The sequence below is a fragment of the Natrix helvetica genome (assembly GCF_964273705.1).
Source record: "Natrix helvetica genome assembly, chromosome: Z".
Taxonomy (NCBI): domain Eukaryota; kingdom Metazoa; phylum Chordata; class Lepidosauria; order Squamata; family Natricidae; genus Natrix; species Natrix helvetica.
Genome location: NC_138554.1, coordinates 41,881,978 through 41,895,268, shown reverse-complemented (window position 1 = coordinate 41,895,268; position 13,291 = coordinate 41,881,978). Strand labels below are relative to the sequence as shown.

The window sequence follows — 13,291 nt, the reverse complement described above, 5'->3', positions numbered from 1 at the left end:
AATATTTTGTTATTTATTTAGTAGGTAAAATAAGTTCCAATAGTCTTTTCCAGATTTTGGCCATGGGGCGAGGGCGGGGGGGAAGAGTTATGAGACCTATAATCCAACACAGCCAGTGGGTATGGCAGGATGGGTATGCCAATGGGAAAAACTGTTTTAGATTTTGGTTTGCTCCCTGTTAAAAAAATGTATATGGTCTGAAGTAAGCATCATGTGTCAGAGAAATAGCCACTATGTACCTTTGGTGGGAGGGAAATGAGCAACAAATAAGTTTCACTCATAGCTTTAAAAGTGAAGTGGCTGCAAAATTGATTTGGCAAAAGAATTTAGTAGGGCAGTGGAAAGGAACTAATTTCAATATCTCTCTTTTAAAAATGTGGATTTATTGCCTCCTTTTAGAGGACAATAAAGCCAATACTTGTGGAAAAAGGGAAATTAATATTTTAACATTCAAGACAACTACACTCATAGAAACGAAGGGTTTTCTTACTATTATCACTATCTCCTGTGAAATTATAAATCTAAAAACTGAAAATAAATTGCAAACAGGTGAGGCCCTAAGGGTTGGCTACACATTTCTCATTAGAACTCATTCTGATGTCATTTTACAAATCCTTTAGGCAATTGTTTTATCTATTGATGCTTTGCAAAACTGCTGACCTAATTAACACTTAAAATGACCTCTGGGGGGCACTCTCTCAAAATAAATTAATGATTTTTAAAAGGATATGTTAAAACATGTAATATTTAAGATTAAGTATTTGAAATTCAAAATTTTAGGATTTAATATTTTGCTTTTTTATTTCTGGGCATTTTCATGAATTAAGCTTTTTTTAAAAAAGTTCAACTCTAAATCTGTTTACAAGCAATTATAACCTTATTAGGTTTAAAGATCTATTTTTCAGATAAATCCTGTATCTATTACAGTCTAAACTAATAAACCTGTACTTGATTTCAGGAATAATGCTTAAACTCAGTACAGAATCTCTGACTGTAGATAGAACTGCAAAGAACATAATGTTTTCAGTGAAAAAAAATGCTGATTTTAAAACTATCTCAAAAGATGCAATTCTGGCTTTGAATACGTAGTTATTGCGCATTTAGGTTTAGGAGAATGGAAGAACTCATAATTTTACATGGATAGGATGCTTTCTTTTTAGTTTTAGTTTTCTCTCGTGATTCCTTGGAGCCTTTCTTTTTTTATAAAGAACTGTAACAGGGCATGGATCTTCCCTTTAATGAATGCAAAAAAAAAATGCTGTTAAAAATATGTTGCAACAGAAGAATGCAGTTACAACTAAGTATGAAGAGAAAGTCATAAAGTCGATTTCAAGGGAAATTTAGGATGTCAATAACTGTTTGCTCTTTTTTCCAGTCCTAGATAAATAAAGGAAAGAATTCTGAATAGTTAATTTCAAAAACAGAAGCTGCCTATAGTGAGATCTTTTCATCAGACAAGAACTCTTTTCTGATTGAGATCAAAGCTCTGTGTATTTAATACACAGCAGCTAAAAGACTTCACAGGGCAGCTCTTTAAGCAAGTTCAAGAGTATTTATTATTTTTGAATTTTTTATGTTTATGGCTCCCTTTGAAGCTGTAGTCCCAGAACTGAAAATCTATGTAGTATTACTCAGAAATAAACTCAACTGGACAGCAGGAAGGAACTTGCTTCTAAATGAAAAGATACAGGATGCGGTTTTGTAAGCATTCACTCTTCTATGCAGGAGGAAACTCTGTTTAACTCAATAGGATTTATATTTGAAGGATCATGCACAGGTGAAGCTGTAGTATACTAATCCTAAATGGGCACATCTTTAAAGGAAGGATGAGAATCAAAACCTATTCAAATTAAATTTGAATTAACAAAGGGAGATGATATAGACGGAAAAGTGCAAAAATGTTTACAAAGATAACTTTGCTATACCTTTGTAGATAACTTTGGTTCAGGATAGTCAAATGCCCAGCACTGTTTTTAGCACAAAGGCCTTATATTAACCAAAGATAAACTCTTAAGATCTTATGATGTTCAAAGAATGATGTTGAATTATAAGATGCTTAATGTTTCCTTTCAGTTCTGTGACTATTAAATGTGCTTCTTTTTGGCACCACTCTGTCTTATATTTGCATTCCTATATCATAGCTAAACTTGATATTGAAAAGGTAAGAAAAATCAGATCTGATTAATGTTTGGATGGGAGACCACCAGGAAATATCAGGAATAAAGACTTGGAAAGGGGAAAAATTCCCAAAAGCAGCAATAGCAATTTAGTATTGTTGGATACTATTGTTGTGAAAAAGAATACACTAATGTATCCATGAAGTTATCAGGAGGCAAATGTGTCTCAAGAGAGATTTTATCTTTAGGGAGATTAATTTGGATGGTATGAATTTCAATAAGTGAGTCTTGCCTCCAAGTAAATATTCATCTAAGATCCCCCAAACCTATTTACTAAATTGCCTTCTGACCTAAAGACGGTAGTTAAAATGCTACTGTACATCCAGATGTATTGTGAGAAATTAAGAGATAGTTAGACAAACTAGCTTTGCATCTCTGAAAACTATGAAGGTAACTCAAGAAAGCATTTAAAATTCATGCATGTTTACTTATTTTTTAAAGCAAATAGAGACAGAGATGTATACTTATCAAAAACACCTCTTGATTATCATGAGTTCAACACTATTCTGCCAGCTGTTAAAACTGTTCAAACAGCACTTTACTGATCCATTCAATAGCACTGCATTCAACACGTGTCAAAGTTTTGAAAAGACTTACATTTTAAAGTGAAAGAAATTATGCTCCATTCAAGGTTCATGGTAGTTTGTTTTGTTTCAATGGTAGTTAGTTTGTTTTTTAAAGTATCCTATTAAATTGCTTTCTGCATATGCTTTGGAAGCTACTGATTCAAGCAATTAAGTCTTTCTTTAATTAGCAATCATGAGGCTGTTGGATATTCTGCAGCAAAATGGTTAAGGGCAAAACCTTCCCTTTAAAAAAAAACCAACGTAATTTAACAGCAGGTAGAAAATAAGCAAAATTGTTTTTTTGAATGTTTCTTCCACCACCATAAATTGCTAGAATGTTTTTGAGCAACTCATTCGAAGAAGCCAATGCGGTCCCCATCTGTACAGCATTTTAAACTTTCTTAAATTGGATTCCTCCCGTTCCCCGTTAAAGGATGGCTGACTCACACATCACTAGGAGAAACCATAATGGAGGAACTTATTTCCAGTCTGTTTGGGTCGAGAGAGACGGGTTTCGGAGAAGATTAGTTATTTCAGGTTTGTTAATATTTGGAGAACAACCAGCGAGTAGAGAAATTTTTTAGCGGAAGGGATAAGTTATGTATGAAAGGAAGGGAACTTATAGCGCCAGTTATATTCCTGTAGCTCCAAGGTTTCTATGCATATTCTGAATAGTCAGAGCTAACATAAATCTCAATGAGATAAATAGTAAAAAAAAACCTAACTTAATTGTCATTGTATTACAGTTGTAATTGTATATATTACAATTGAATAATACAATTGTAAAATAAAAATTGTAATTTTATTTTGCAAGTAATTCCAAAAACTTTGGACGTTCAAGAGCATAGATCAGGATAATTAAAAACATTCTCTTAAACCTGAGAGTGATGGAGGATTTCTAAGAAAACATTTAACTGATTTCATCTCTAAATAAATAAGGAATGATGTATGAAATGTTTCCTATTGAAACCTACACCTGAGCATGATGTTACCCAATTTTTTTCTTTAAATCCAGTTCAGCTCTAGAGAAGCCTGAAGTTCAGGTTGAAATCCAACTTCATGTAATCAGCCCAACTGAAGTGCTGGATTCGTGTTTGTTTTATATTTCCATCCTTAAGTGTTTTTTTATCAATGGAATGATCAATTTTAACATGTTTATAATATGCTCTTTCCATAATTTTTCTTTTTCTTTTCCTCTTTGGATTTTGTTAGGAGAAAGATTTTGGAAACCAAAGAAAAAAAACTAAAATCCAAAGTAAAACAAACAGATCACAGATACGAACATACAAGAAAACCCCTTTATTTATAGGTATCTTGTACTTTACTTCCACTTTCTCATTTTGGGAAAGGGAAAGTGATAGAGAAAGTCCATCTTACAGCCTGGTCCCAATGTTTATCTGAAGTGAATCCTATTTCTTTTGCAGAATTTACTTCTTAAGTAAATGGGACTAGGATTCCAGTCTATCTCCTCTATCATTCAAATGCAAACTATGCAAAGCAATGATCTTGTGCAGCAGCTCCTTTTAGCTTAAACTGGCCTACTACAAGAGGTGCACCTTAGAAATCCATTCCATCACAATGGCTAGGCAAGATATTATTACTGCCTCCTTCTCTCTGGTCTTACTGCTCACTGTCTTTCTACTTTCCTTCGCAGGAGACTTAATCTCTGGATTCCAGGAAGCAAAAACTCTTAGCAATAATTGGGAAATCAATTATTCCGAATTAGTCAAATTTCTGATTATATTAGTCACAGAACCAACCAGCTGTACCAAAAACTAAAGTAAGCATAGCTCAAACTTACACAAATTTCCTTAGAAATGAAAATTAAGAATTAGTTATTTTATACCTATATCTGGATAATGCCCTACTCAGAGTCTGAAAGAGCTTAAAGTTCTGCCTCTTCACGTGGTCTTTGGAGAAGATGACTGGCCCCTTTCTTTCTCTTTCTCTCTGAGTTTATATTGTTTGTCATTGTTGTCCTTTTGCCTTGTTTCAGTTTTATTAATTTTGAATTGTTCTTTGCTTTCAAATATTGTTTTAAAATGTCAATCACCGAGAATCACTGAGAGTCAGGCAGCATAAAAAATATTATTATGGTTGTATTGTCCATCACACAGTCAGCCTGGATGCTCAGGCTGAATTTGGCATTTTTGTCTGCCTAGTGACTCCTTCCCAAGGACCTGGAAAAAGCAGGTTTTGTTATTTGATGGTGTTAAAGGTATTGTCACAGGATATAAGCTATTCAAAATAAAGCTACCTTTGGTAATTATTATTATTAATTTGAGCGGAGCATATTTACTGCTTTTACCCAAACAATCTATTTTTGCATGCATGTGTGTGTGTTTGTATTTTTAAAAAATTATCACAATTACTAGTAAATTTTCTCAACATATTGTACCCCCTTATACCTGCACATTATTGTATAAAAATAAGCTCTGAATGCCCTTCAAAATTCCCAGCTCTAGATTCTAGTTTTGTAAGAAACATTAATGCTGCTCAGGGAGCGGGACAAATAGTTCCTTTTCAAGTCAATAGCAATTAGAAATTCTCTTTGATTTTGAACTGCGTTACTGCAGCGGGCCTCCTATGCTTGGGCCTTGGGCGATGGTGGCCGTTCAAGTCCACTGCCTGAAGGTTGATTAGGGCTTGGGTAGGGAAGAATGATTTTCTTAGGATTGTTCAGCTGTCCATTTGTTCTCATTTCAAGTCACCACAGGGATGAAAGATTCCTGCCTAACTAAAGCATACTTAACTACTGTTACGGTATGATTTGTCAAAGTGGACATTAACATTTTAATTAAAAAGTTCTTTACAATTATTTGTAATATCCAGATTTTTTTTTATTTCTTCAGTTGACTATATAACAGAAAAAGTAAAGGGCAGTAAATGTTTACGTATTGTTAGCAAGTTTAAAGATACTTGAGTTGCTCCTTCCAGGTGGTTAAGATGTTATTCACACAATAACTAAACCAGGTCAGCTAAATAGCAAATTCATTGGTTCAACTGGCTAATGTTGGTAAAGGTGGATGAGGTGTTTTGCCTTAGCATGTATTTCAATAGTTTATGGCTCAATGTATCATGAAAAGCCAAACATTGAATTAATTCAATTACCTGCATATTGTTTGAATGCAATCATAGTGAATGGCAAGGAAAATATCTTTAGGAATAACATACCAGATTCTTTTTTTTTAACAGAATCTGGACTAGAAGAGCACGAGCATCAAAGGAATTTTCTGGAAGGAATAGATTTTTCAGGGCCACAGATATTTTGCTCTCCTGCATTTTTATCAAGTTTGCACAGGAGAGCTTTTCTTTAGATTGATGCCCTTGGTAGCTTTCTTTGTATCCAGTACAGGTCTCATTTTTGCATCATATTCTGGAATGCAGAGATTTAGGTTTAGGCTTGAAATCAAATACTGGGAATTAATCATCATCATCATCAACAACATGATGGGTCTCTTCAGTTCTGCATGATCTAACTGAAATTTTCCATTCATTCCCAGCATTTTCTAGTTCCCACATCTCATTTTTATTGCATGTTTTTAAATAGTATTTTTATATCAGTATGGTCCTCAACTGCTTTAAATGTGACTTCTCCCCCGCCAGCTGCTTCCCCCGAGATCAGGGGGGAAAGGGGGATAGCAGTTAACCAGCCTCCTTCCTCTCACACCACTTGTCAAATCAGAAAGCCAATCTCATCTCCCTTTTAATTTTCTAAGAGGAAAATTTTTTCTGACTACTTGCTTTTACAATTTTAGCCTCATAGCCCCAGTTTTGGGGGTTATATGTACAACCCTGTAGTTAACTTTTGCACTATGAGAGTTAAAGCATACAAACACTTTAAAAAAATCCTGAAACAATTATTTTGAAGGTTATCCTCTCCCTCTCCACCCTTGTTACTTTTGCAGAATCCCACCTCCTCTTCCCTTTCTTATCCCACTGTAATTGACCCACCTGGTGAAGTTTCATCAAGTGTAGAGAACGATTTTTGCAAGCCATCTTTCTTGTCTGCTTCCTCTTCTTCCTTATCCCCTTCTCTTTTGCTTCCCACAGGTTTCAGCGGGACAGACACCTCGCAATTTCTTCCATCTGCAAAGTATGAAGGAGAAGATGGGAAGCTACTTCGGGATAGATTTCCGTCGGCAGTAGATGAGGGTTGCCCAGAAACTTGTTTCGGACAGGTAGTTAAAGAGAGTTTCGGAAGGGAAATGGGCCGGAAAGTTGTCTTCGGGGTTCGACTTTGGCGAATAAAGAGAACCGGCTCTTTCCTCTCCAGCTCGTGGAGAGGATCTTCTCCCTGACAACTTGGAGAAAATTTATCTGCCTCTACTTCCAAGCAGGAGGAATCCTGGTCTTTGCGTTCGGGACCGTACAGACAAGAAGAGCTGCTTTTACATGAGAAAAAGTCATAATGAGGAGAACTTCGCCAACTGGGATGATGGAAAGGGAGAGGAAGGTACCCAAGACCGGACGAGGGGTGACTCATGCCTCTTTACCCATTGAACCTCCGCCTCAACCCTCGGCAGTGCGAATCCTCCCCAAACAGAGGATGGCGTGTGCCTAGTTCTAAAGACCAGCTATTGGCTTCGACAGGTCGCACAGGGCTAAATCCTCGGGAGAGCAATGGGGTTACACCCACCAGGATAGGTGCCCACATGTGCGTGCCTGCGAGAGGAAGAACCTCCAGCAGGGCACTTATCTGTTGGAAAATGCGCCGGGCTCCCAGCCACTTCCGGCGGGCTAACCAATCCTAGATGGACTTGGCTTTTACGGACATCCCCCGGTGTCAATTTTAATGGCAAACTTTACTGCTTTGCGAAAGGATTCATCTTTTCTTTAAAAAGAAAGGAAGAAAGCAGGGAGGTGGGGGGGGGGAGGGAAACATTCGTGGCAGACGTCTGCTGCAATTCATCCCCGTCGCGCCACTCCTCCCGCCGCTCATCCACTTACTCGACATGTAATCTAAAGGAGGTGCCAATTGCGCAGCCCTGTCTGAGCCCCAAACATTTTGATAGGCACTTGACCCGGCCTTATCTACCGTGCTGCATTCCTGGTCTGCATATCTGCGCCTTTGTGAACCTCACCTCTGCATGTCGCTGCTCTTAGAAGGCGGCCACAGGTAGACAGGACAAAAATTAGGCCTAGAATGGAAAGACTAGAGTGCATACCAATGGCTGTAAACAACAACACCGAATATGTATATTCTACCTGTGGTAATAACAAGCCTGTCATCCATTTCTCTCAGGACCATTATCATCAAGTTTAAGTTTAGCTTTAAAAAACAAAACAAAAACTGTTGCTTTTGATGGCTTATGTTCTGCGAGAAGACACATCCTGGTGGAGCATTTTAAATGGACAAACAAGGGAATTTCTTCCATTCCTCTTTTGTCCAGATTATCCATTCCTCCTCAGAACTGAAAGCAGGATGTGCAATAGGAATGGGTTTGAAGCAATCAAGCAATGGTTAAATATAAATAAGTATATTTAACAACTGAATGTGTAAATGTGCATATCTATAATTGCATGTGCTCTTGTATTTTTTTAAAAAAGTAGGGAGATCAGGTTGTGCTTTAAGAGATGCCAAGAAGACCATTTCTCACCTGGGGGTTGCAACTTCCACTGATTTCTGTCCAATATTCTTCCTATATCAAATCACATATTGTTCTTGCTATGTAGAAATAAGTCCGTGAATTCACACATATGGTTCTTCAGAGAGTTATACAATTGATATTAGCCTGAGAAGGGTTACATTTATACCGTTTAATTCAAACTGTACTCCCATCTGTAGTCTGTCTTAAAAACTCCCATTGGATCACCATCAGTTCCTTCTCTCTCTTATTTGCTCTCTGTAACCGGAATGTGATGTAGACAAAAAGGAATGGAACTAAAAGTAGCGGGTTAATCTGAAATGTCTGAAGCACGTGTTAAACAACTTTCTAAACATAGGCACAGGCAAGTCTGAGAGCCATCTACTTACTTATTCATTGCATTCAATGATTTACAAGCCTATAAACTGATCCATCAATTAAATATATGTGTGCAACTTCCAAAAAAATACATGAAGGGCAAAGTTCTATTGAGAATAATTTCCCATTAAAATAATTGGAATCACATGAAAAGGGAGATTCATTTTCTCCTTATCTTTTCTCAATTTAATATTAACCTTCTTCCTATATTTAGCAGGAAAATGAACAAAGTATGACTTATTTCCAAGGAAAGTGAGATGTGCTCTTGGTTTTGTGCTTAGAAAAACTCTCATTCTTAATAATATAGTTTATTTTGATCTTTTGGAATAACACCCCATGTACATTTATAGGAAATTTGGGCTGTCTTTTGTAAGGTTTTGTTTAACTGAGCATTGCCAAATGTGCAATCTAATCCAATTCTAGGAATAATTAAAACTTTTGGAACATCAGCTCAACAACAATGAAGGAACTGAGGCTGTTTTTCCTTTCATTGTCTTGGGCATGGGAAAACAACTGCCTCACCTTGAAACTGTTCCTGATCCTTCAGGGGACGGGCCTGAACTTTCTTGCAGAACTTTCCAACTGTTCCAGGAAGAAACAGTCTTGGATCATAAACAAACTTTCTCTGAAAGGAAGTTCTACTTATATAAAATTACTTTTACATAAACAAGGTGCAATCTCATGGGGAAATAGTTCCTGATAAGCACAGGTCAATGAAGTCATTCAATGCATGATAGCGAAATGAACACTAAAGTTCATATAAGCTGTGAATATTGCTACATTGAGCAAACAAAAGAATCTATGAAATAAAATCAGCCAATAAATTAATTAATCATATCAATCCGAATTAATAATAGTGAAATGTACTAAATAGGAGACGGGAAAGGCACACATTTAAGGGCACACATTCATTTATAGAGGCTGATCTCACTGTTACACATAGTTGGTAAATAGTAGATTTTGGACAGCAAGTTTTCTATCATGCAAACAATTACAATTTTATGGTGGGAAGAGACATTTTTCCATCTCAGAAAACCAAAAGTAATGTGGATCAGCCCTACATTTTAAACCCATTCCTTTCTTGCAATTTTAAAATGCCTTTTATCTCCATTTGAATTTTCCCCCCTCTGAATTCAAGGTGAGACTATAATCATGATTAAGTTTTGTTGATGGTGTGGTTTCCTGAGCAAATCTCGACTGGATTCATGCATCTATATAAACCATGACTACAAAAAGCAATGTAGTTACACATTAAATGCTAAGCTGATGCCGATTATTTTTATATAGGAAGATAGATATTGTGCCTTATTCAACACTGTATTCAAAAGTCTTTGCTTTGCACAATATATGAACAGAAAACAGTATGTTACTGATAGTTCAGCAAAGTTATTTTTACTTGATTGTTTGTTGACAAAGGATGTTGATTAGGGAGAAAGTTCATTGAATGCCTCAAGGCATACAGCACTGCAGAATAAATGAATTTAGGCTTATACCACATAACCACTAAAAGAGGATCATGTCAATTTCTCAAGAAAAAAACTGCTGAAGTTAATCTGGCACCTATAAATTAAGTAACACCTTATGAAAATAATAGAGAGTCAAAGTCATGTTTGAATTTCATTAAAATGATCCAATCTATTATTTCAGAAAATTCCCAAACTTTTTACAATTGAATGTGGGGTGGGCTGGAATGGGAAGAGACACTGACGTATTTTAACATCTTGATTTTCAAAATGGAAGAAAATTAAACATACAATTTTAAGTGAGCACATATCAAGCATGCTTCATTGGGGGAAAGTTTGATGTGTACCTTGATGTGTACCGAAACATATCTGCTTTCCTCAGATGCAGACTTTGAAGGACATTCAGAGGAATGTTCTGTATGTGTAAGAGAAGATCTAACTGTCTATTTCCTAATTAGCCTTACACACACAAAATGGTTGCATACACAGAAATACACAAACAAATGTTTATAATGTTTGCACATTTGTGGTGTGTGAGAGAGAGGGGGGGGGAGGGAGGGGGAGAGAAAGTGGGGGAAATGCAGAGAACATTATTCTAACTGCCATCCAAAGACTTTTGCCCTTTGGGGAAATTTTTCTTTAAGTGCTCAAACTAGGAAACAAACACTGCAAGCCACAAGATCAGCTTAGGATTTGAATTCACTGAAATTCAGTGAGACTTTGGCACTGATCTGCATAGGCCTTGAATAGAAAAAAAGTGCCTCAATAAAGTACAGGTGAAGATCAAATTAAAGTTCTGTTGGTCTTAAACGTACCTCTGTGTGCCTCCCTCCAAATATGATGGAATACAATACTCAGCCTTCCCTGCCAAGAGATCTTTACTGCCCCAGAAGTAATTAAAGTTGTGGAGAAAGCAAGGCTTGGGAAGACAACTCCCCCTGTGCAATATGGAGACTATTTTAAATAAAGAAAACAGTTGAAATTTGGATCATTCTCCCAGAACGAAGGGAGGAAGTACACCAACTGAAGGAAAACTCTGCACATAGCAGACAATAGCTAGTTCCACTTTTTCCTTTACAATGGAGAACTTGGGGTGTGTATGTGTGTGTGTGTGAGAGAAGTAAACTTTACAGTCCCTAGCCCTCAGACCATGGGCACTAAACAAACTAAGCACTTTAACTACAGTGGCCTTAACCAAACTTGTACCTATTGCAGATTATGGGAGTTGATGTTTAATACCTTTGGAGAGCAGCAGATCGAGAAAGTGTACCCAAGTATTACTAATTAATAAATTTAGAGTCATTTACTGTACTCTACTTTTTTGAAAGCCCTCTGAATTAAATGGTGGCAGCAGCTGGGTTTATTTTCTCTTCTCCCACCCCAATTTTGAATAAAGAGAAAATATCTGTATCCCATCTCTGGGAGAAAATAAAAAAAGCAAGGGAAACTGGTTTAAATTGAGTCCGAACTTCCTAAAAACTCTTAACCACAAACACTGGTTCAATGCCAGTTTTAAAAGGAGGGCAATTGCATGAATTTACTTCCCAGTTATCACTAAAACCATGGCTAGACTCTAATTCAGGGAAGCTTATTCCTTAACCATTTTTATTCTTTAAGGTTCCACAAATGTTTTCAGGGATTTTGTGGCAATTGGATATCAATGGGATCAAAGTCATGACAAATTGGACTAGAAAAGAAATATAAGATTAGGACTTCCTTGACATGCTCCAGCAGTGCTGTTTTTAAAAGATAGGAGTCTATCTTATCCTTCAGAGTTTAACGGGCTTGGCCATTTGACTCAACCTACAGCCTTCGTCCCATTTATGCCAAATCTCTTTTGTCTCCAAATGCTTTGGTTCCAAATAAAGATCAGCCAGGATGTTTGAAGTTCCTGACTTTTAAAAGAGGTTGTTCAGTCAAGGCAAAATCAGACTATCCGCTGCCTTGGTGGGTCCGATCTCCCAAGAGGGAAGTTTGATAGCTTAGCCTTAGACCCTCCGATCATTCCAAAACGTGGGTTTCTTTCTTATTGCAGATCTTACAAAGGTGCTGTTCTCCTAGATCTTGAGAAACAAGAATGGGTCTAAACAGTGAATGCCAGCGAAGATAAAAATTCCTTTTCAATGTTGCACTATTCCTCCCAGATGGAGGGGTCGATTTGACAAAACTCGTGCGCGCGCGAGATGGCGGACTTCAACGTTTCAAATCTCCCTCTATACAGATTTTGGGGAGGGACGTTGCAACATCGGTATGGCCAGAAGTACATATTTGAAACTAAACCAAAGCGGTTAATTAACTAGTTCCGTAAACTTTAGGCTTAGATTTTAAAAACAAAAGTGAGAGAAAACTATGCCTCCCCCTTTCCATATGTATGTCCACCACCACCACAAGATAGCACTTCAACACAACTAACTAAAAATGGGCATAATCCACACGAACCAATTGGTCCGATTTGGGGGATTTATTTATTTTTATTTATTATTCACACTTATAGACCGCCCCCTCTCCCGGATGGGGACAAAAGAGAGAAAAGAGAACGCCGGGAAAGGAAGGTAGAAAATAAATCAAGAAAGGAACAAAGAACGAAAGAAAGAAGAAGAAAACACCGACACAAAAACGCCTATCAGAAGAAGGCGACTATAAAGCGAAGGAGACATCTGAAGCCCGTCTAGGTCTCCAGGCTTTCCCCTCAAAAGGTTTTATGGTGTTTTTCTGTGCAATGTCAAAGTCTCTGCCCGCCCGCCCCCGCCCGCCGTTCTTCATTGTAGGGTGGGATCTGCTACCCTTGGCAAGATCTCCCCTTCTTTTTCCTTTAGCGCTTGTTTGAGAAAGTGGGTTTGTTTGAGTACATGTTGAACTTCTGCAATTGTTTGTTTATTTTCAGAAATTGTATCTGCTGGTACAAAAAAGAAGCAATGGGTGGAAACTAATCAAGGAGAGAAGCAACTTAGAACTGAGGAGAAATTTCCTGACAGTGAGAACAATTAATCAGTGGAACAGAAGTTGCCTCCAGAAGTTGTGAATGCCCCAACACTGGGAGTCTTTAAGAAGATGTTGGATAGCTATTTGTCTGAAACGGTATAGGGTTTCCTGCCTAGGCAGGGGGTTGGACTAGAAGA

At 37.2% G+C, this 13,291-nt stretch overlaps 1 protein-coding gene and 1 long non-coding RNA gene across 2 annotated transcripts in view; one reads left to right on the top strand and one right to left on the bottom strand.

Annotated features, from left to right (window-relative positions):
* Positions 1 to 8,821, bottom strand: part of HOXB9 (homeobox B9) — a gene marked incomplete at its 5' end in the record, with an annotated part of 53,805 nt that extends 44,984 nt beyond the window's left edge. The window contains one exon of the mRNA XM_081932770.1: positions 6,698 to 8,821. Within this exon, the coding sequence (XP_081788896.1) occupies positions 6,698 to 7,229 (532 nt within the window). The remainder of the gene's footprint in view (positions 1 to 6,697) is intronic.
* Positions 3,153 to 6,929, top strand: LOC309381600. Its single transcript, XR_014173573.1, has 3 exons — positions 3,153 to 3,280; positions 4,398 to 4,523; positions 6,797 to 6,929. It is a non-coding gene; the product is annotated as an uncharacterized lncRNA (long non-coding RNA).
* Positions 8,822 to 13,291: the final 4,470 nt, after the last annotated feature.